The 24,812-nt window shown below is 37.8% G+C and overlaps 1 protein-coding gene across 2 annotated transcripts; it reads left to right on the forward strand.

Annotated features, from left to right (window-relative positions):
* The first annotated feature begins 1,596 nt into the window (after nt 1-1,596).
* LOC149023673 (uncharacterized) lies at nt 1,597-24,744 on the forward strand. Of its 2 annotated transcripts, XM_089144200.1 has the most exons (10): nt 1,597-1,855; nt 7,322-7,513; nt 7,657-7,779; nt 11,894-11,931; nt 12,018-12,186; nt 18,593-18,728; nt 18,798-22,570; nt 22,686-22,796; nt 23,578-23,714; nt 24,045-24,744. In XM_089144200.1, exons 1-10 carry the CDS (start codon nt 1,775-1,777, stop codon nt 24,280-24,282), a joined length of 4,998 nt encoding a protein of 1,665 aa, XP_089000326.1. In that variant the 5' UTR covers nt 1,597-1,774; the 3' UTR covers nt 24,283-24,744. The 2 variants fall into 2 exon arrangements, with proteins under 2 accessions (XP_089000326.1, XP_089000325.1); XM_089144199.1 differs by having other exon boundaries at nt 18,593-22,570.
* Nucleotides 24,745-24,812: the final 68 nt, after the last annotated feature.

The following is a 24,812-nucleotide window of genomic DNA, read 5'->3' on the forward strand; positions in this document are numbered from 1 at the left end:
TAAAACGAGTAATCAAATACTTATATCCAAACAGAACATGATCTTCTAATATAGAAACATGTAAAGCAAGTTTATATAAGAGCTGATCACTCAAAACAAAAATATTAGCAAATACATATTTTTCAGTCTGGCCAATTATATCATTTACAAATTGAAGACGAACTCTACAAAAGGAAGGATAATTACCGTTGCTCCGTTGTATTGTAGCTTAAATACTACTTTATTCTCTATATTTTTTGAGATTATTAATCTAACATTTGATTTTGCTTGTAATTACTAATACCCCTTCCGTTGAACTACGTTAATTAAGTGATGACATGGCATCTTTGAGTCATACAAAAACCCCAAAATAACCATGAAATTTTATAGTACTTGTTGTTACACTTTGTATTAAATTACATTAGTATCCTTAGTAATTGAGGAAAAAAATTAACCTAAAGTGCTAAATGTTCTTCTTTCTCTTGAAAAAAGAAAGAAATAAATAAAGAAGAAAACACATCTTCTTCTCTTACCCCGCTAGGAAAAAAAATGATTATCTGGTAAAAGAGCTCACGGGATTTCAACTCATAGTCTTTTTTTTGATAAACTTGATTTCGTCTCATTAAGATCAGATTTCCTAGAATCTAAAATGACAAGATTTATAAGGGTAAACTTAGTATTTTATATGACTTGATTTCTAATTTTAAAATGACAAAATAGATATTAAACATTCAACCATATAAGTTTCTTCATGTCTTAAAAAATGAAGGCGATATAAGTAATTTTTCTAAAAAACTTAACTTCTTTTGTAATAACTAAAATACAAGAGGCCAAGAGTAATTATGCCAAATAAAAATCATCGAAGTGGGGCCCAAAAATCGGATTAACGATCGGTAACTACCACTGGGCCAAGCCACGAGATGAATAATGATGCTTGGTTGCTTCTTGCTCTTGCAATAATGGGTTGTTGGAAGCTTGGAAGCTTGGAACCTTCAACGGTGGGCTTTGGGTCTCTTCTACTTTTTTGGGTCTCTTCTACTTACTACACAAATTACATGATAAAAGCAATTTCAGTGGGCACCACACCAGAACGTCACCGCCGGGCCCACCTCATTACCAAATAAATTACTTACGAAAGCAGTTTTGGGTTACGTCGATGTCCTATACGACGTCGTCTTCTTGCGCTCTGTATTGGTATTTATCGAATTCCACCTTATGACCTTTTGCTTAAAAATCACACCTCTCCTCACTCCTCACCACCGAAACTTGTGGGTTAATAACGTCATTATCCAATTAACTAATTAAATTAAAAGAGCTAAATTCAGTAATTATTTGGACGGAAGTTTTGGTAGTCAGTGACAGCAAACACGTGTAGCTCCTTGTGTAATCACCTTTGTACACGTGTCGCTTACACGTGCTAACTATGTCCTTGCATTAGTACTCAACTACTCACCGTCACCTGTGCCTCTCCAATCTCCACTCGCGTTTCCACCCGCGTTCCCACTCTCAGTCTCAGACGATTACCAATAAGATTCCGATTATTTTATTTTTCGTATGAATAAAAAATTATGAAAAGGTCAAAAAAGAAAAAGAAAAAATCGTTTAATTATACGAATTTCAATTACTCCCCTATCGCATCGTAACAACTGAACAATGACCAGTTAACGCTTAAATCTACTGGTCCTCTTACCTTCTCTATCGCTCTCGACTGATGCTATCTTCATGAGCAGGTCGAGCTGAATGCCGTTTAATCTGATATTCTTCTGAGATCAGAAATTCATTTCAGACAGAAGAAATGTTCAAGTTGCACAAGAACCGGTCCCGGGAGTCAGGGGATAAGATCGATTTCAAGTTTTCCAATTTGCAGGCTCTTCAGGTGCAAGTTTATATTTCTCGTTTGATTTATTTGTTTTTCCTTTCTATATGCATTTCAAGTTTTAACATTCCGTTTCAGTCCAACAACCCACTGTTGGATCTGTTTCCATTAACATTCAATACAATTCTTGATTCTTCTTCAAGAAGAAAATACTCAATGCTGTAAGAAGCTGCTCTGATGTGACTGAATTTTCGTTTTTATAAATCTTTTTATCCTTTTGAGATTCAACTATTTGTCTGATTGTGTAGTGCTCAATCAATTTTTCGGTTATAGCTTTCTTATTTTGTTTGATTGGGAGTTATGGCTTTCTTGTTTATTGCTTAATTTTCGACGTTAAACTCCCAATTTCGCAGAGACCATGTTTTAGTAGTAGCAGCAATGAGAAATAAGATGATGCTTTTATGAGAATTTAACATTAACAGTTTACATGAATCACATTAGCTTTTCTTGGTTGTGCTTGGCATGATTCATGAACGACACTACTTGGCTCAATCTGTTTAGTCCTATTTAGAATTTTTATATTACCTCAGCATGTTTGGGCAATTTTCCACGTTATCACATTTATATAAGATACTAGTGTCCAGTTACCTAATATATGAAACTGGGATGCATACACTTTAGCCACCAGAGGTATGATACAACCAGCCTTTTGGGATTAAATCAATGTCTGAGATCCTACATGTTTTTAACGGATCCTGACCAGCACTTAACCAGTAAGGATAATAAGGTAAAAACTATCATCGAGAGCAGCTTTGGAATCAAGAGGCTTTAAACTGAGTAGAACGAAGACAAATTATCTAGTTTGTAACTTTAGTCATGATCGGGTAGACGATGAAGTGATGAAACTTGACGATAAAGAGATTCTTCAGAGAGATTGTTTTAGGCATCTAGGTTCAATCATAAATAAAAGAGGTGATATAGAGGATGATATTCCTAGTGAATTAAATAGGATGGATGAAGTGGAGAGGTGCGTTCGGGGTCTTGTGTGATCAACGTATTCCATTAAATTATAAATGAAAATTCTATAGGATCGTCGTTTGACCAGCTATGATGTACAGTGTTGGGCTGTAAAAAAGAATCATATAGATAAACTTAGTGTAGCAGAAATGAGGATGCTAAGATGAATGAGTGGCAAAACTAGGAAGGATAAGATAAGGAATGATCATATTAGAGTTGGTTTGGGAGTTGCTCCCATGAGTGATAAGCTTCAAGAAAGTCGTTTGAGGTGACACGACCACGTTCAACAGAGACCTATAAATGCCCTTGTATGGAGAAGTGATATAATCTAAATTAAAGGAACTAGAAGAGCTAGGGGCAGACCTAAGATAATCTTAAGAGAAGTGGTGAGAAATGATATGCATAGCTTAGGTCTTGCATTTAGCATGACCTCAAATAGAACTAATTAGAAGGCAAGAATCCATGCCAACCCCATTTAGTTGGGACAAGGCTTGTTGTTGTTGTTGTTGTTGTAAACTATCACTAGAATGGAAAAGTCTTTTGTCCTCCATGCAAGCACTAACCTGGCCCAAAAGTTGGGCCTAGCTCAACTGTCCAACCCAGACAAGGTAACAAGGGCTGCCTTCATGACCATTGGTCAAAAACCACCATTCCAATTGTATAATTACCTGACTCCCATTTATCACTTACGTACAAGTAATACATTTGAAGCTGGATCTAAGGTTTACACATTGTATATACGCATCAACCTAGAGGCACTAAAGTTCAGTATAGTAATATTGCGTCAAAAAACATTATTTAAACATCTTAAGGTCTCATGTAGTGTTTCGAATATGTGGACATAGCTAAGGATATGTATGATGGTTCAGTGACAAGAGTAGGAACGGTTGGAGGACAAAGTAGTGAATTCCCAATTATAGTTGGGCTTCATCAAAGATAAACTTTAAGCCATATTCATTTGAACTTATAATAACTGATTTAACCAAAGACATTCATGACGAGGTTCCTTGATGTGTGTCTTTTGCTGATGATATTGTGTTGATAGATGAGACTCAAGTAGGGATTAATACCAAGTTAAAATCATGGAGAACAACTTTGGAATCAAAAGGCTTTAAACTAAGTAGAACAAAGATAGAATATCTAGTTTGTAACTTTGGTCATGATTAGGTAGACGATGAGGTGGTGAACCTTAATGTTAAGGAGATTCCTTAGAGCAATTGTTTTAGATACCTTGGTTCAATCATAAATAAAAAAAGTGATATAGAGGATGATGTTTCCCAAAGAATTAAAATATGGTGGATGAAGTGGAGAGGTGTGTCCGGGGTTTTTTTGTGATCAATGTATTCCTTTAAAGCTTAAAGGAAAATTCTATAGGACCGTTGTTTGACCAACTATATGTATGGTGCAGAGTGTTGGGCTGTTAGAAAGAATCATATAGATAAAATCAGTGTAGTAGAAATGAGGATGCTAAGATGGATGAGTAGCAAAGCTAGGAAGGATAAGATAAGGAATGATCATATTAGAGTTGGTCTGGGAGTAGTTCCCATAAGTGATAAGCTATGAGAAAGTCATTTGAGACGGCATGACCATGTTCAACGGAGACCTATAAATGCCCCCTGTATGGAGAAGTGATATAATCTAGATTGAAGGAACTACAAGAGCTAGGGGCAGACCTAAAATAACCTTATGAGAAGTGGTGAGAAAGGATATGCATAGCTTAGGCTTTGATCTAGCATGGCCTCAAGCATAGCTGATTGGAAGGCAATAATCCATATAGCCGACCCCACTTAGTTGGGACAAGGCTTCTTGTTGTTGTTGTTTGCAGTGTTTTCAAATGTACTAACAGCCTATGAAATCTGGAGCTGTGTACATCTCATCTCTGAACAGAAGTATTGACTGGGAATGAGCTAATGGCTTCATGAGGAAATCATGTTAGACTACGAAAAAGTTTTCTTGTACCTCAACAATAGTGTACAGGTACAGCGGTTCTACTGATAAGTCAGGTTTTGCCAATACTTTGAAATAATGATATGGCTCTGTGCATGAGAGGTTGGCCAGGCCACGTTATTTAACCCTGCAGCCTAGTACTGCAGCCCAAGAGAGGAATGACATCGCTCATACTTGTACAGTTGTACTTATATTCTCATAGTCTCAAGAGATGGCTTGAAAAACCTTATCCAGTAACTAACCCCCTAAATGAAAGGATTCACAGGGATCATGTTCTCATATTTCTACCTTTAATTCACATGTCTCATATACTTGTTCACGCTCGTACTTCTCATACTCTTGTTAGCATATCTCATTCACATATACATAACAACAGAACCTGTCATGTAACACCTTAACATATTCTTAACTTCATCATCTTCACATACTTTATATCATATACGCAGGAATTATTCACTTTTCTACATATTCTCATATATTTATTCACCTTTTATACTCGGACACAAGCTCATTCATCTTGGCATGTAGTATTACCATATAAACTTGTCGTCATTTCATATCACTGGCAACCATATAATAGTACTCACTTCAATCAGAAAATAGTAGTTGTCACTCATACATGGATCTTTATCATTCTCAGCCCCTACATTTATTCATTTTGTAGCAATACTAATAGGATTCCATCACTTTTCAAACGTAAGTTATTAAATCATATTAGCAGAATTGAATATGAAGATTCATGTAGTAGGTGCTTCTAGTTATAAACAACAGATTCACACAAATATTGTACAGTACAGTATATGATCTTCACCTAGTTTTCGTACTTGATCTTTACAAGCTTAAGGCTGGAAAATTGGTTTGACTTACAGGATTCAGGGGAATCAGTTCAGGTCTCAAAGTAGAACTGAAAGATATGGGAGATGAATTCTCACGCAGTACTTTTCAGGGGCTTGACTTTCAAGCTGCAGGCTCTTGGATTGTGGGTGAGTTGGGCTGTTTGATGAGAAGTCAAAGACGATGGGAATGGTTTGAAGTTTGGAGTATGTCAGAGAGAAGATAAGCAAAATAATTGAAGATAACTTGGCAGCTAGAGATTCACTAGAACCCACCTTAGGAATCCATCTAGGTCAAACAAAAGAAATCCATCTTTGGCCACTTGAGTTTGCAAGCAAGATTCTCGATGAGAACTTGTTTTATTTATTATGTAGCCATAAGTCGATTCCACGGTTTTCTTATTTCGATCAGGTTCTGGAGGCTAAATTCCTCTTGAAATTACAAAGCACAATAAAGAGGATTTTTGGTATTCTAAGACGATGGTAATTCCAAGAAATCAAATTGAAAGATCTGAACATAAATTAAACTTACCACTGCTTAGGAACTGGAAAAAGACTAACTGCCTTAGAAATCAGAAAAGGCTCATTACCTTCATGCTTTTGCAATACGAGACAGGTTAGGAGATATCCTGGTGGCTTCCTAGCAAGGTCATTAGATGAACATCAACAAACCCAGGCAAGAAATGCACTGGCGAGCCTAGGCGAAGATTTATGGAATGGGCTTCAGCTTGGACCTGCACCAGCTTTTTTTGGAGAATTAAAATGCCTATTGGCTGGTAGATGGCCTGCATAATTTTTGTTTGATATGCATTTGTGCTGTGACACCCTGGAATTCTAATGGCCAGCTTGAGAGATCGTGGTCCCCATAAAGAAAACGCGTGGTTCCAGGGAGGACTGGGAGGCCACTGGGTCAAAAACTGTAGACCCAAATCACCTAGTGGGAAGTCCCTTACACAATGGATGAACTCAAGCACCTCAAGCTAGTATGATGCCTTCTAAAACCTCGATGTCCATAGGCCAAAGCATACAATATCATGCTGCTGGTATGGATCTAGGGCGTTGCAAATGGTGTCAGAGTGTACCCTAACAGTGTAGGGCCATGGCAAGGATATTGTGTCCATAAGGGGTTAGTGAATACCCAAGGGAGGGCAATGTAGCAGCCTGCCTAGGAGAATGTTGAGGGTTCCTCTCCTAAAAATGGTAAGGAGTAAAAGGGTGTTTGGGCTTTTGAGGTGTTGCAAAACTTCAGTCCCACATTGCCTAGGATGAAAGTTCCTAGACAATTGATAATCTCAAGCACCCCATCCTAGTATGAGTCATTTTAAAATCATGAGGAACCTGGTCCAAAATAGACAATATCATGCTAGCAATACGGGTCTGATCATATGTGCACCTGTAGACTGTATTCTCTGTTTTATAGAGCCATTGTGCAGTAGTTCTAGTTCCTTGTTCTCCTATGAGATCTATAATGCGTCTAAAAGTGTAGGGACCAGTCATTGAGTCTATTATACAGTCAATGTGTTAAATTCTTTCCTCACTAAAATTGGAATTATCAACAAAATTTTTCAGTGAATCAATTTTCTTAACTTTTTGCCTTAACTGTATTTTTCATTGAACTCTCTTTCCCATTTAAAAGTGAAGATAAATCTTTGTGATGAACAATGTCATATGGAGTTTCAGGCTTGTGAACCATGTCATTGAACAGAATTCTGTTTTTTTTGGGTAGCAGGTACCAAAAGGATGGGATAAACTCTTTGTGTCAATCGTGTCTGTCGAAACAGGGAAAACAATTGCCAAGTCAAGTAAAGCGTCAGTACGGCAAGGGAATTGCCAATGGACAGAGTCTCTGTCAGAATCTATTTGGCTTTCACAAGATTCAAAAGAGCTTGAAGGGTGTCTTTACAAGTTTGTTGTTGCCATGGTGAGATTCTTATGTGGATCAGCTAGTATACCTAAATCATTGATAGGGATTTCTTGTCCATTGCGTAGCACATCATTTTTTTTCACCCCTCAAACATTTAATATTGTAGATTGCTACTATCCTAAATGACATTCTTATTCTAGGGATCTGTTAGATCTGGTATTCTTGGCGAGGCTACGGTGAACCTGTCAGACTATGTTAAATCCAAAGCCTCTTCTCCTGCCTTATTGCTACTGAAAAAATGCAATCATGGGACAAGTTTACAAGTGAGTTATTTACAATCCTCAATTCTGTTATCTTTATAGCATTTCCAGGTATGGAGCCTTTTTTTTTTGAATTTTTGTATTTTACTTGATATGGGTGTATTGTCAAGCATCTAAACCTTTTATAGATCAAAAATTTCCTTTTTGGCTATGTTACTGTATCAAAGAATACCCAGAATTAATTTCTTAGTTATGTATGCATGGCTAATTAGAAAGAAATAATGATAGTGAATATTAGGCATATTTATAATGCAAAAGAAAACTGTGAATCATAAGCATTGATTAAGAATTGAAAAGTTGGAGGATGACATATGGGCCCATGATCTCAATTACAAGATCTTGCTGAATTGGAGGAACATGGAATATTAGGCATATTTGTAATGCAAAAGAAACTGTGTATCATAAGCATTGATTAAGAATTGAAAAGTTGGAGGATGAGTTATGGGCCCATGGGCTCAATTACAAGATCTTGTTGAATTGGAGGAGCATGGAAGTGCTTTATGCCTAAGGAAGTAGAGAAGAAATGGTGTAAATGATATGAATATTTGCAACTTCTGTTTGTCATTGAGTAGGCACATACTCATTTATTTATTGGAGAGCCAAGTTCAGGTCCCATCCATTGTTCATCTATACTGTCTACTCACTTTCTGTATTTATTTATTTATTTGAATAATATAATGGTGAACAAAAAGTTGCCGCTGAGGATGTTAAGATTTTGATTTCCATGTAACATATTGAGGATGGAGAAGGTGTATCACTTGCTTCACCTCTAGCTGTTGGAAAAGGGTTCAAAACATGGAAATCTTCTTAGATCTTCATCAGTTTTCATCAGCAAATCAAATATCTGTGAATCAACTTTACCCTCAGAAGGAGGTCATGCTTCTTTATACTTGTAGATAAAGTGGTGACCTCTTTGTGCTCTGTGATGGTGAATTACATAATACTTGTGATTTGTGTACTCATAATCCCCTACCACTATTTTACAAGACGACTTAAATGTAAAACTTGGTGTGGAAACAAAACCATTTGCTTGAACAGTGAGTGGAGAGAGGAGACCATTCGTTGCTGGGCTTTTTGATACTTAGTTTCATTAATCTTATAGGGGCAGTTTGTCTACAGATCTGGTATTAGTTTGTGCTAGTTTAGTAAGGGAAATCTGTCCTTCGTTGTCTATTTTTAGTCCTGAGTAGGTTGGTAGTATTAAGGGTATATTAGTCAAGTTGTGATTTATGTATTCAGCTCCATGATCTGTATTAAAGAAGACACCCCTGCAATCGGGAATTATTCACTAATTGTCTTGGGATGTTGAAGACTTATGAAGCTCTGCTTCTTGCTCTCTCATCTTTCTTCTTTTCCTCCTCTGCTTCTTCCAAATCTGGTTACTAGGTTCTGGTCTTACGATGTGGTCCCAGTTGTGACTTTTGTTGTAATCTTTACGGCTATTTTGGGTATATTTGTAATTTTATATTGTTCTGGGGGTCTATCTTCTTTCACCTCGGTTTCTTATTAGAAATAGAGCATGGCAGCCCTCTTGAGACACAAAGCATTTTTTCCTTACTCTCTCTCTTTCTCTCATCATGGTGTTGGAGCAGGAACCATTCTTTATTCTTGCCCTAAACCTAGAATCTAACCGCTACACCTCTTTCTCCCCTCACAGATTAACCTTTCAAGCTTTCACCTTCTTCTCTTCTTTTCACTTCATGTAAACCTATCTAGACTAGTGGCGGACTTATGGGGAGAAGGGGAAAGAGATCGCATAATCAAAGTTCTCAAAATAAAACACACAATCTTCTGTTTAATTCACTTTATCAACTGCTGAGTTACAAGCAAGTATTTAAAGAAGAAAATATGAAACTGAAAATAAAGTACAATTCAAATTATAACTCTAATGAACTCCCACATGGGTATCCATAGAATACTTGAATAATAAATAATAAATTTACTAATTCCAAGCCTTGTTGGATGAAAACCCACTAGAATAGCTGTTTTTTGGGTTTGGGCCTCCAATACCTGGTGTTGGTCCAACAAATCAAGTGGATACTACACCACAGGTCACCTAAGCTCTTTCCCTTCCTTATTGGGCTCTCAGAGGTCTCCTCAAGGATTTGGGGGACCCATTTATGAAAACAAGCTTTTGTCAAAGTTTTGAGGTAGATCGACTTTTAAGGATTTTGAGGCTTGGATGGACTTTCTTATAGTTTTCTTTCCCCTCTCAACCTTTTTATCAGTCCTTTTGTGATGTCTCTTCGATCTCCTCAAGCCTCTTTCTAAGACCACGACTGACAGAAGAAATACCTTCTTTGCAACTACCAAAGGAAGTGAGTGTTCCACATTACTTGGTGCCTTGGTAAAATTTAGATGGTAGCAACTATCTTTTGTGTTTTTGCTTTTGTTATGTTTCAATTACTGCTCATGTCCTCACCAGAAATCTTATGGCTATGCTTAAAAAAGCTCCCCAGGACTTATGTCCCTTAGAAAAGTGGCTTTCTTATGATGCCCCTGTGATAGCTTTTCTGATCAACTCTATGAAGCCTGATATTGGTCAGGGTTATCTTCATTTGGACTCCACTAAGAAGGTCTAGAAATTTTCCAAAATAAACTTATTGGGAAGTGGAATCTAACTAGGGTTATCTGCTTTGAATATGCACTGGGGTTTTCAGGTGAACAAATTAAATACTGGCATTCCTTACCGTCTTATATGCTATATTGAGTTCCTCAACTGATGAACCCAAACATGCTTGATTTTGCCATGCATATATTTGATTTATGATTGGACTTGTTGGAAGCAAGTACCACGCAAGGGTCGGAATCTCTGTTTTGATGCCGATTTTGACCATGGTAGAGATTGAGATATGGTGGTGTTGACCAAAATTTGGACTGCAACGATTTGCTTCCTTTAAAATCTTTGTTTTATTCTTATTCTAACATCCTGCCTGTCCCCTCAACAAACAAAATAAATAACAGTTAAGAAGTGCTTTGCCCCCTCACATAATTTATTTTTGTTTTTAACAGATTTTTTATGGGAAACATTATTTATTTTGTTTGTTGAGGGGGCAGGCAGGATGTTAGAATAAGAATAAAACAAATATTTTAAAGGAAGCAAATCGTTGCATATATGTTGAGGCCTCTTAGAACATCTGTGAGCAAAGCATTGAAATAAACTATGGCTTATGTATGTTTTGTCAAATATTACTAGCACAACAAGAGTTCTAAAGGAACAAATCACTGTTATAACTACAGTGAGAATATAGGAAACATGCTCCCCATAAAAAGGAAAAAATCTTTTAGGGTAAATTTTTGGTGTCATGTCACATTACCTTGTCATGCACTCTGAATTACATTGAACCACTTTTGGTATCCAAATGTCTTATGTTCTCAGCTTTTAAAAATAAATGCATTCTTAACTGTTAAACTTGCTGACTCTGAGAAAGTATACCCACTTTTTAGATGACTTCTGCCTATTATAGCCATCTCTCTTTCTTGGAATTTTCAAAAGAGCCTCAACGATTTTTGAAGACCGAGATTTGATGCATCTGTTGAGTTTGGTACGACTTATCTCAAACATGGTTCAAAGATTATATGTACACCTATTGAAGGTGTTCCATGTTGTTATGTAATGGGCCATGTACTTATTGATGTTGGTAGACATTGATACAATACATAGGATATAAAATGTAAAAAGAAAAGATACTGGGTTGTATTGATCCATATCAACCACGTCCTGTTCATATGGGTCGCTACAATTGATGCTTTATGGTGCCTTGTGCATAAATAATGTTTTGCACGTACTTAAGCATTTCCAAGCATTTTTAAGTGTTTGTATGTGGTTTTCAGTCTATCTTCTCTCTTGGTGTCCATCCAATATGTCTCAAGATGTTTCCAAAAACCACCTCCCAGTATGTTGACCAATACTGATTCTTGACACCTTGGACCAAGGAATCCATGTATTCCATCTCTGAATGTGGCAAGGCAGTCTTCTGTTTTTCAGTGATCTTAATTAGTTGTTTCCATCATGCATTACTTACTTGGTTTCTTAAAATATGCCTTTTTTCTCCCTTGCAACAGTTGGTCATAAGTCATCATTGATGGCAGCTTCTCTTGTCTATATGATATGCAGGTCAAAATTCAATGTCTGACACCAAGAGCGAGAGTCAGGTTTTCAGTTTACGGTGGAAGTTCTCTACCATTTTTCAGAATTTTAGGTTTCTCGTTTGATAGTGTAGAATCCATGTGTATTTCAGGGATAATCAACAGAAAGGAACACTTTCCCATCCAGAGGATCTGAATGCAGACTATGATGACATGGACAACAAGTCAGATGGATCTGACCATACATTCAATCAGAGTTTTGGGTCTTCGTCCAGCAATAATTTAGACAGCACTTCTCATCCTGGAGATCTTGGTAGCAGGGTCTGGTTTTCATGCTGACTCTTTTTTGGATGAATTCATCCTCATTCTATTGAGTTACATGTTGCATTGATGAAAGTTGGTACTATTGGCATTTCTGGTTTCTATAGTCAGTGAGCTTTTCGTAATCATCTTTGGTATTTTTTTATTTTTTATTTTTAAATATTCTCATATGATGCAGGTAACTGGCATGCAGTTCTTATCTATTTTGTGAAGTCTGGGATACATAACTGTTGAAATTTTCTGTAGTTTGTATCCTAATATGGGATTCAGCATTGTGAAGTTTGTGATGGCCTTTTTTGCTGTCAGTTGCACTGTGACAAATTACAATCCCTAAAGTTCTTGAGAACACCTATCTGAAAGCATAAATTATCTTCGAAAATAGAAAAGAAAGGCAACACAATATCTTATTCAATGTTTGATCTGATATAGCTAGCTAGTATTGCAACCTGAAAGGTTTAAGCCGTGTCAACTCAAGTGAACCACACTGTAGAAGGGTTACTATCTTCTTTTCGTTTTGGGTTGTGTGCATGTAGATGTGATAGGTAGGCCCCGAAAGGAGATTCTCTTTTGCCAACTAAGCCCCTCTTGGAATTACAAAAGGATGATTGCTTTACACTATCATTGAAATGGTGATGCAATATTCAATTTAAAGACCAATACAAATGACATGCTTCATACAACTGATTTCTTACCTACTACCTAAATCTCCAAAATACACTAGCTAAAGTTATTGGTGGTTTCATGATTTCCATCATATGCACAATACTGTATTATCAGTATCTGTTTTTATCCCTTATTACTGTTGGATTCTACTAGGAGTCAAATTAGAGTTTGTATTCATGTAAAATTCTATTTCTTGTAATAGTGTACTTTCCACTTAATTATAAATAGAGGGCTTGAGATCATTGATCAATAAACCATTCTACCAATATCGTGTTTCTCAACATGGCATTAGAGCCTAATTTCGATTAGGGAAGTGAGAAAAAAAGAGAGTGTTGAACCTACCTCCTCCGCCTCTCTCTCTTTCGCTGTCTTTGTCGCAGACGAGTATCGAAACCCATCGCCCATCACCTTTTCTTTCTGGCAGTTCTTCAAACCCATCGAAGACCCATCAAAACCAATCGCCCTTTCTTTCTGGATATTCTTCAGTACTCATCAAAACTCATCGCCTGGCTGTTCTTCCGTACCGCTGCATCCGGTGAGTGCGATTTGACAAAATCAAGAACAGAAAAAAGGGAAAGAAGAAGAAGAACTCCGCCATCGTCTTCACCATCGCCATCGAAGTTCCGCCATCGCCGCCACACTTCACCTTGTCCTTCGTTTCGGGGTGGTGGTTTGTGAATTCTTGTAAGTGCTCCCTAGGAGGGTATCACTCCAGATCAGCAGCGTCTCATCTTTACTGGGAAACAGCTTGAGGATGGACGAACCCTCGCGAAGGAATCCACAGACATCGCCATCGCCATGAAGCCAGGTACCCTTCGTCTGAAACATGACCTTCAACCCTTAAACCCTTCTGAAAGTCTTTATATTTAAACCCAGCCAAACCAAACCATATTTGGTTCTCTTTACATTTAGACTAGACCCATTGCTCTTTGGCCGAACCATATGTTTGGTTCTATTTTTTTCTTCCCTTTTCTATTGTTCTATTAGTATAAAAAAAAAAGGGGCTCATATCATTACTTAGAATTGTTCGGCTATTGCACTTTGCGACGTTTCTGTTACTTTGAAATGGTGAAGACTGAAGAACTGCAGATAATTTTGTCAACATGACAACTATTGATGGTACTCTTGCTCAAAGTGGCTCCGAACATTACCCCACTCTTCCTCCTCTTTCGGTGAGATTTGATGGAACAAATTATTTGATCTGGTCTCGATCTGCTTACTTGACTATTGCCGAAAGAGGACTTGTTGGACACATTACTGGAGCCACTATCAAACCTACTACCATAGGTCTTTACAGGATAAATGGATTTCGAATGACTCTCTTATTATGTCATTTCTTTTGAATTCCATGATTCCAAATATTGCCCGTGGATATTTATTACTTGATACTACACCCCAAATTTGGAAGGCTACTACTGAAACATATGGACAGTTAGGGAATGATGCATAGATTTATAAGCTCCACAAAAAGCTTCATGAGACTACCCAAAAGGAACTGACTGTGGCCCACTATTATGCTGAGTTAAGATCTCTTTGACAGGAGTTGAATCACTATGGGGATTATCACCCCACTAATTCAGATGATGTGGCTACTTATAAGAATCACATTGAAAAGATTTGAGTATATGACTTCTTGGCCGGTTTGAATGTAGAGTATGATTAGATCAGAGTGCAGGTATTAAGTCGTTCTCCCTTTCCTACTCTTGAACAGTCTTATGCCCTTGTTCAGCGTGAGGAAAGTCATCGTTTAGCCATGCTTTATGCTCCTATTGTGGAGAAATCAACTTTATAGTCTGTTAGCACTAAATATGATTCAACTAAGGAGATTGTCAAGTGTGAGCACTGTCGCAAACCATAACATACCAAGGCAAATTGTTGGAAGCTCCATGGGAAGCCTGTTGATTTTGAGCAAAAAAGAGCACAAAGAAGAGGAAAACCAAAGGCTCATATTTCTGAGACAGTTTCCACAATACCCTCTGCAGACATTGGTTTTTCATAGGAGGAGTTAACTACTCTGCGACATATTCTACAGTCTTCTACTGCAAGTACAACCTTTACCACTGCTTCCTCTACTACCCATACCAACTCTTACCTTGCTACTTCAGTTAAAACTTTTACAGGCTTCCAAGTTTCTTCAGTTTCTACTCCTTGGATCATTGATACAGGAGCCATAGATCATATGACAGGTTTATCCTCATTTTTCTTACAATATTCTCCAACTTCTGGAAAGGATAAAGTTCGAATTGCTGATGACTCCTATTCTTCCATTGCTGAAAAAGGGACCATTCAGCATTTTCCATCAGTTTCTTTGTCTAAAGTTTTACATGTTCCCTCTTTCTTTACTAACTTGCTATCTATCAATAGTCTTACACATGACTTGAGTTGTAAAGTGACTTTTTTCCCATCTTACTGTGTCTTCCAGGATCTGGTCTCGGGGAAGGAGATTGGATGTGGTAAACTAGAAAATGGACTTTATTTGCTCGAGCCGGTTGGAGGATCTATCTCTACTCTGACTACATCTTCTAATCCGGTCCATTCGGTAACATCAGACATTCATTAGTGGCACCGTAGGCTAGATCACCCCCCTTTAGGAACTCTTAAGAAAATCTATTCCTTTTATGCTCATTCATACTGATGTGTGGGGCCCTTGCCGATGTGTGTTTATTACTGGCCATAGGTACTTTGTTACTTTTATTGATTGTCACTCTCGTTCTACATGGTTTTATCTTTTAAAACAAAAAAAAAAAAGAAGAGGTTTTTCGATGTTTTCGTGATTTTCATAATATGATTAAAACTTAGTTCAATGCCACTGTGAAGATCTTTCGCAGTGACAATGGCACAAAGTATATTGATGGTGAATTTCAGAGATATCTCTCTGACTCTGGCATAATACACCAGACCAGTTGTGTTGATACGGCTGCCCAAAATGGGGTTGCCGAAAGGAAGAATCGGCATCTTTTAGAGATAGCCCGTTCAATTATGATTGCTATGCTTGTACCTGACCAATATTGAAGTGATGCTATACTCACGATTTCTTACCTTACAAATAGGATGCCTAGTAGGATACTTGGTTTTAAATGTCCTAATGAGATTCTCTAGGGAGTCTCTTCTTTTATTATTCCCCCAAAGATTTTTGGATGTGTGTTATGCCAGAATAACAGCCCACCAAAGTAAGTTGGCTCCCCGTGGCCTACACTGCATTTTTTTGGGGTAATTCTTTACTCAAAAAGGGTACAAATGTTATCATCCTCCTTCTAGGAAAACCATTGTATCCATGGATGTAATTTTTAATGAGTCTAGCCCTTACTATACACCTCTCTAAGGGGAGAGTCTTAGAGGAGAGGTGTTCTTTCCAACTTTAGATCTTCCTATCACACACCAACATAACTTAAGAGTTCAAGAAGAGTTTCCTGACCAGGGGGAGACTTCGGCCAGTATACTTAAGGACTCTAATCCTCCCCCTTCATTTTTTGAACCATGTGAAGAATCTAGCCAGGGGGAGACCACTCCTGTGAGACACACTGTTGAGGTCTTTCAAAACCAGATTGACCAGAATAAGGAAGTGCAGACTTATCAGATGAAGAATTACAACCGGCTAAAGCTGGTGGAAAAAGGTGATACGTTGCCGCTTCAGTCCCCTGCTCCAAAATCAGATTCTACTGTTCCCCTTAAGGTATCTTCTTCTGATCTTCCTATTGTTGTTAGAAAAGGAGTCAGAGCTTGTACTCAACATCCCATAGCTAATTATGTTTCTTATAACTCTTTGTCTGATTCCTACTGTGCTGTTATATCCTCTCTGTCATCTATATACGTTCCTAAAAGTTGGCAAGAATCCTATGCTGATAAGAGATGGAAGGCAGCTATGGTAGAGGAAATGCATGCAATGAAGAAAAATTACTCTTGGGAGCTGGTTACACTTCCTCCAGGAAAAAAACTAGTGGGCTACAAATGGGTGTTTGTGGTTAAACAAAATATGGATGGATCAGTCAACAAGTTGAAAGTTAGACTAGTTGCAAAGGGGTTTACCTAGACCTATGGGATTGATTATCAGGAGACTTTTGCCTCTGTTGTGAAACTAAACACTGTCAGAGTTCTGTTGTCTGTAGCTGTGAACAAAGACTGGAACTTGCACTATAGACGTAAAGAATGCCTTTTTACATGGGAGTTAGAGGAAGAAGTCTCTATGGAAATCCCACATGGTTTCTCCGATGACAATACTGCGGGGAAAGTTTGTCGGTTGAAGAGGTCAATTTATGGGTTAAAACAATCTCCTAGATGCTGGTTTGGATGCCTCCTGAAGGCAATGACTTCTATTGGGTACAAGCAAAGCAATGTTGATCATACACTATTTGTCAAGAAGTCAGGTACTAACATCACACTTCTCATTGTCTATGTAGACGATATTGTCATCGCAGGGAATGATGGTGAAGAAATTCAAAAGTTGAAGGACTTTCTTGGCAGAAAGTTTGAAATTAAAGATCTAGGGAAGTTACAATAGGGGATTGAGGTGGCTCGATCAAAGAAAGGTATATTCTTATCCCAAAGAAAGTATGTCCTAAATTTATTATTAGAAGTGGGAATGTTGGGGTGTAAAGCAGTTGATACCCTTATTGAAGCTGGAGCTAAACTTAAAGAAAAAGAGGGAGAACCAGCAGACAAAGGAAGATACCAAAGGCTAGTAGGGAAGCTTATTTACTTGTCCCACACCAGGCCAGGCATTGCTTATGCCGTACGGATAGTGAGCCAATTCATGCATAATCCATATTTAGCTCATATGAAGGATTACCAGAATATTACAGTATTTGAAGGGAACTCCTGGAAAAGGAATACTTTTGTCATCCACTGATAATCTAAAAGTAGAAGCATATATTGATGCAGACTGGGTTGGATCTCCAGACATGAAGTCAATTTCAGGTTACTGTACCTTTGTTGGAGGTAATCTAGTTACTTGGAGAAGTAAGAAACAGAATGTGGTAGTTTTATCTAGTACTAAAGCTGAATATAAAGCTATGGTTCGTGGAGTTTGTGAGCTACTATGGTTGAAAGGCTTGTTGTAAGATATTGGAGTCCAAGTTCCGAACCCTATGATGTTATATTGTGACAACAAGGCTGCTATTAGTATTGCTAATAATCCGGAGCAACGTGATCGAACCAAGCACATTGAAATTGACAGGTTTTTTGTCAAAGGAAAGCTGGAACAAGGGCTTATCTGCATGCCTTTTGTAAGATCTGGAGACCAAGTAGCAGATGTTTTCACTAAGGGTTTGAAAGAAAGAGATTTCCTTCATATTGTAGGCAAGTTGGGCATGATTAATATTCTATGCCTCAACTTGAGGGGGAGTGTTGGATTCTACTAGGAGTCAAATTAGAGTTTGTATTTATGTAAAATTCTATTTCTTGTAATAGTGTACTTTCCACTTAATTATAAATAGAGGGCTTGAGATCATTGATCAATAAGCCATTCTACCAATATCGTGTTTCTCAACAATTACAAACAAATTCACCACAGTATATCAGAATCTCTCTCTCATGCACACACTGAACTCTCTCGCATTTTTGTTCACTTGCTAGCTCTTTTGAGTACATTTTTGTAATGTAATTTATATGTTATTACCAAGAGGTTTCTCTCTGTCTTGCTCTCTTAATATGCATATATTCTTACATGCATTGGCAATTCTTTTTGTATTTTCTGACCTCTTCCATTTTGTCTCACAACTGATAATATTTCCTCTTACTATTCCAGGATCCAAGTTTCTCTGCATCAGGGTCACACCACAGCTCTGATTCTGCTGAAGGTTTGATAGGCAGGAAAAAAATTTCACCCATGAACAGCTTGACTGCTGATGTCTGCAATCCAATTGGAAGACAAGATTTAAATGGTCCTTATTCTACTGATGATCATTTCCAGTCAAATCATGCTTCCCCTAATTCAAGAATGACAATTTCAGGCAACAATCTAAAGAACCAGAGAGCAGAATTGTCGCGTTCTTCACCTGTGCATCATGCAGCATCCTTGAGGAATTCTGGTTCTTCTGAAGGTGTGGAAGCTGCAGAAGACACTGTCAAGGAGCTCCGTTCTGAAGCTAGGATGTGGGAAAGAGATGCTCGCAAGTTGATGCAAGATATGGAAATATTGAAGAAGGAATTCTCTGACCAGTCAATGCACCAGGCAGATCTTGATATGGAGCTTTCAGCAGCAAATGTGGAGCGTGATCGGTTGAAGCAGGAAATCAAACAACTTAAAGCATTGTTAGAGGAATCAACAATGAAACAAACAGCTACTGAAGATTCCAAATTTCAATTGAAAGGCATGTCACATCTTCAAAAGGAATTGGAAGAAGAGATCAAGTTTCATCAGGAGTCCAATGCTGAATTGGCTCTTCAACTGAAGAAATCACAAGAATCTAATTTTGAGCTCGTTGATATTCTTCAGGAACTGGAAGAGACCATAGAGAAACAAAAATTGGAAATGGATAATCAAAGATTGGAAATAGAAAATCTTTCAGCTAAGTTAAATGATCTGGAGAACTGTGTCCAAGACAATGCAGGACTAAATTCAAATAAAGAAGCTTTAACCATTAAGACAGGAGCGAATTCTGATGTGGAAGGTAGTACTGTTGAAATCATGCCCAAATCCCATGAAGCAGGGGAAGAGGATAAGTTGATATTCGAATCCCAGCTGAAGGAGTTGCAAGAATCACAGAAGAGTTTGCAAACCACTGTCGAGTTATTGGAAAAGGTGGTGGAGGAAAAAAACCAAGAGATCGAGGTAGAGCGAAGTATGAGGAACCAAATGCTACTGAATACGGAAGCTAATTGGAGACATGAGCTATCTGCAAAAGAGGAACAAATCCTCACTTTGGAAGCAAAACTATCCGATTCTCTGAATACCCAGTGTTCAGAGGATACAGGGTTTGTTAATGGATCTGACCTTGATCTGCTCAAAGAAATTGAAACCTTAAAAGAGCAAGTGCAGGAACTAGAGAAGGACTGCAATGAACTTACAGATGAAAACCTGGGTCTTCTACTTGAGCTCAAGGAATCAAAAAAGGACCCTCAGACTGGAGGCATTATGTTTCAGTCTTGTGAAGTTAATCTTTCTGCCAGTGCATCTGTGTCTGAAGCAAGTAATATTAAGTCCCAGATAATCAATCATGAAGAGGGGATGAATAAAGAATTGGGGAATGATGGTTTTCCAATTAAAAACTTACAAAACCTATCGTTGGATTTTCAGAAGAAGTGTGATGATCTGGAGCTTCAGGTACAATCTTTTAAGGACAAAGTACACGATCTTGATACTCAACTCCAAAAGAGCCAAGAGAAGGTAGCAAAGCAAGAAATTGAAATTGCTGCACTGCAGAGGCAATTTGTCAGTTCTGAAGCAGTAAAAATAGACACAGAAGATTTGCTTACTGTTCCATCTGCAAAAAATCTTGAACCGAATGGTGAGATACAAATGCCAAAACTACTTCCTGAATTATTTGAGCAGCTTCATTTGGTTCTGGCACATATTCAGAAGCCATGGCTCAACTTTTGTCTTGTAAATAATGGATGTGAAAATCCTAGTGATAATTCAGAGGGTTTGAACAGTGTACATATCGTCACTCAGAAGGAGCAGTCTGAGCTTATTCTAAATGATTTTGTCAATCTAATTAAATTATTGGAAGAGGAGCTTAGCAGGTTTGAGGAAGTACTTCATAACAATGAAGCAAAGAGCAAGGTAGCATGTGGACGTGATAATGACGCTCTGAAGAAGCCGCATATTTATGATTTGAAGGAAAATAGACTTCATCACTCAATCCAAGACATTGAGAATTTAAGTTCAGAATCAGAAGCTAAAGTTTCTTGCCCAAATAAGGAACCACTTGCAAAGAGGTCTGAGACTGGGGAGCTTGTAGGTGGCTTATCATCAAAGGAAGATGAGATTGAGGTTCTGAGGTGTACTAAGAGTGAGTTAGAATCACAGGTTTCTGATCTTCAGAAAGAGAAAAGTCATTTGGAGGAGAGCATAGAGGCCTTGCAAAGAGAAAGCAGTATTACCTCTAAAAGTGTGGATGATGCACGAAAAGATTTGATGGTGCTCAGCAGTTTGGAATCCCATGTTTCTGCAAATAAGATTCTTGAAAGGAAATTGTCGGAGCTAGAAAGTGGAAAATATGAATTGGAGCTCCATTTATCTGAGCTGGAAGAAGAGAATATACAGTTGTCAGAGCGGGTATCTGGTTTAGAAGCGCAACTAAGGTATTTTACGGATGAGAGGGAGTCCAGGCGATTGGGGCTGGAAAATTCTAAAGAATTTTCTCTTGGTCTCCAGGATGAGATTAGAAGACTTGGGGTTGAGATTGAGGCACAAAAATCGGATCTAAAGCAAAAATTGCAGGATATGCAGAAGCGTTGGTCTGAAGCTCAAGAGGAGTGTGAATATCTGAAGAGGGCAAATCCAAAACTACAGGCCACAGCTGAAAATCTCATTGAAGAATGCAGTTCTCTACAGAAATTGAATGGGGAGCTACGGAAGCAGAAACTGGAGTTGCATGGACGTTGTACACATTTGGAGACTGAACTGAGGGAATCACAAGAGAGGTTTTCTGATTGCTTTAAAAAAGTTGAAGTTCTCGAGGAAAGTTTGTCTTCAATGCAGGAGGATATTGCCTCAAAAGGAAAGTTCCTAACATCAGAACTTGATGCTGTTCTACGTGAAAACAAGGAACTTAAAGACAAACTTATGGAAGAGAGCTTGTTAAATCAGATGCATTTAGAGAAGAAAAGTGAAATTGAGAATCTCCAAAGAGAGGTAGCACATCTCACTGGGCAGATCTCTTCAAATCATGATGAAAGAGGGGTGATAGGTTCAGATGCTGTACATGAAGTGTCCAGTTTACGTTTGGATAAAGCCAAACTGGAAACTGTTCTTGAAGAAGTCCAATCTAGAATTAAATCAACTGAGGATGAATTAGATTCCCATCGAGCAAAGTCAGAAGCTAAGGTAGAAAGCTTGATTATTGAGCTGTCTGCTTCCAAACAAAATCAGGAACTGCTGATGTCTGATAATGACAGACTGCTTCAATCATTGCATGATGCAAGAGGTAACGAAGAAAAGCTTAAAAGTAATGTAAACATGCTTGAAAAGAAACTTTCAGCTTCTGAATATGAAAGGCAACAACTGATGGAAGAAATTACTACCTTGAAGGTTCAGTTGCAGAAAATTGCACATCTTCAGGAAGAAGTTTTGGCTCTTAAGAACTCGCTTAATGAAACTAAGTTTGAAAAGGAGAAATTGGAAGCGGCATTGCAGCTAGTGTCTGAAGATTGTGAAGAACTGAAGGCAGAAAAAATATCATTTCTTGAGAAAATTTCAGATCTACAAAATACTGTGTCCGAATTTGAGGATTGTAGACATGCAAGGGTTGCCCTTGAAGAAAAACTTCTGCGTCTTGAAGGTGATCTGACTGCAAGTGAAGCATTATGTGCCCATGAAGCTGAGCTGAAGAATGAGCTTAGCCGCCTTAAAAGAGCAAATAACCAACTTCAGAGGAAGATACAGCTCCTTGAAGAAGAGAAAGAAGAGTACCTGAAGAAAGCTCAAACCCTTGAAGAGGAACTACAGCTGAAGAAAGAAGAAAAACCTGGTCAAAGTGAGTCCAGAAATGAAGATTTATCAAGATCTTCCAAGTCCGATACCATAGCTTTTCCATCACATGGAGAACAGGAGCTCTCAAAGGTCTGCTCCAGCTATTCATCCATAATATGCAAGAATCATTGCCTGTATGTTTGGTTATGACAAATAAGTTACATTAGAGATCTGAATTCTGTCTTAAATATTCCTGTGTTGACAGAATGAAATGGAAAGTAATACTCAGAACCAAGAACCATCCATGAAGTCGAGTTCCATGGAAGAGCTTCCAGAACATCAACTGAGTTGCAATGTCAATCAATGCAAGAGAGAGGTAAACATCACCATCTTATCCAATGACCTCGACAAATGGACCAATTTAATGTTTGGAATGGCCAGACTTCAGTCACATTGTGCTTTCTGGTTTTCTATGGATATTGACCATGGCACTTAAGATGCACACAACTATACCAATGTCATGTTTCTTGGCAACCATAAAACCCAAGCAGTCTTTTTTACAAATTTTCATTGAAAATATTACCTAATAAATTGGTTATTAATTGGCATTCATTGGTTTGCAGTTTTAAAACTTCTCCTTCCTTTTTATGGAGTTGATCTACATTTAATAAAAGCTAGATTATTAGTAATGTAATCTTGCCCCTACTGACCAAGTGGTCAGGGTTTGATTCTGGAAAAAACTTCTTTATAAAAGCAGGAGTAAGGCTGCGTACATTATGATCTCTCCAGACACTGGGTGGGTGGAGATTTGAGCACTAAGTACACCCTAATTTTATAACTAGTTGGTAGCGATTCACTATGATATTATGCCAAAATACTGCTAGGTAATTGTTTTCTTATTTTGGGTTCATCTGACAAGTATTTGATTCTCCATTATTGCAATTTGAGGGTGTATAAAATATTTGTTGTTCTTCCTGATTTTTTTAGTTCTACTTGCTTTGACTGTTGAATATATTTGGCTCTATTTCGTTAGAATTTCAAAAAGAAAAAAAGGAAAAGAAAATGCATTTCACTCATTGCATTCACTTTTTGTCCTTGCAACTAACATTGATATGCTTAAGATACAACTATATTGGTTCTTTCATATTTGTTTTCAGGGTGATAGCTTTCATCACGGTCAGGGTGGAAGTCCTCATGTTATAGGAGTTGATCTTGTAGCAAAGATCCAACAGCTTGAGAATGAACTTGCGGAGGCTTTGGAGGCAAATGAAATGTATAAACTGCAGCTTAGGAGGTATTCATGTTCATTTTCTTGGACTCAATTTGTGTCAGTAGAATTAGCTTGAAGAACTTGATCTTTCCGTCTGTAGAATCAACATAAAAGTCCCTATTGTTCCTTGTCCGCCAATTAGTTTCCTCTTTGTTCCTATTTAGCAATTTATAAGGATGAATCTAGGTTTCAAGGAGGGGTGAATTTCCAATTTAAGTATATGGTATAGCACATATTGAATGATTAATTGTGAGAACATGATATTGTTATTGAGCTGGTAGGAATTCAAGGGCATGTAAAACCCTCTTTGATGCATATACTGATCAAGAGTTTCATATCCATTACATCATTCAGGTTGTTATCTGAAGGGGAGAATGGTCATTCAGATGTTTCGAAGCAATTAACAGCTGAGCTTGAGATCTTAAGGAAAGAAGGATATGAGCAGAAGGCTTTATCGCTTGAGGCAGAGTTACAAGATATTCGTGAGCGCTACTTCCAAATGAGTCTAAGATACGCAGAGGTAGAAGCTCAGCGTGGGGAACTTGTGTTACAGCTCAAGACTGTCAAAAATGGGAGGCGATGGTTCTCATGAATCCATGTCCTTACTGGGTCAGTTTCCTTGCTGTCTCGTGTAACTCTTCTAACTAGCTAGAAGTCTTTTTTTGGCCTTTTTCAGTCTCAATCTCAGGGAGGAATAATGTGTTTGGTCAAAAAAGAGGGCAGAGAATTTTTAGCCAGAGGAACATGCATGTAAATTGGAATAGATCAACTTAAAATTTACCAAATTTCTGCTGTATTCATGTAATAACATCCCAATATATAGCATGACCGCATGTTACCAAAACAATTTAAAAAGATGAAAGAAAATCAAATTTCCAGCAGGAAGAAATGACTAATCTGAGAGAGGTCGATTCAAGACCTTAAAATTAGAAGAAACTCAGAGAACAGGAACTAGAGCTTTTGCAGATTTCCATCAATCTGTGAACTGTATCAATGTAGACATATTGATCCATAAATCTATACATCTTGATCAGAAAAGAATCAAATTGATTGATATCTATCTCGAAACTTGTCTTCTGAATCCTTACAAATGCAGTGTAGTTTATGCTTATGCAGCATATG

Source organism: Hakea prostrata, chromosome 2, assembly GCF_041222555.1.
Source record: "Hakea prostrata isolate BN-2017 chromosome 2, UWA_Hpros_2, whole genome shotgun sequence".
Classification (NCBI taxonomy): domain Eukaryota; kingdom Viridiplantae; phylum Streptophyta; class Magnoliopsida; order Proteales; family Proteaceae; genus Hakea; species Hakea prostrata.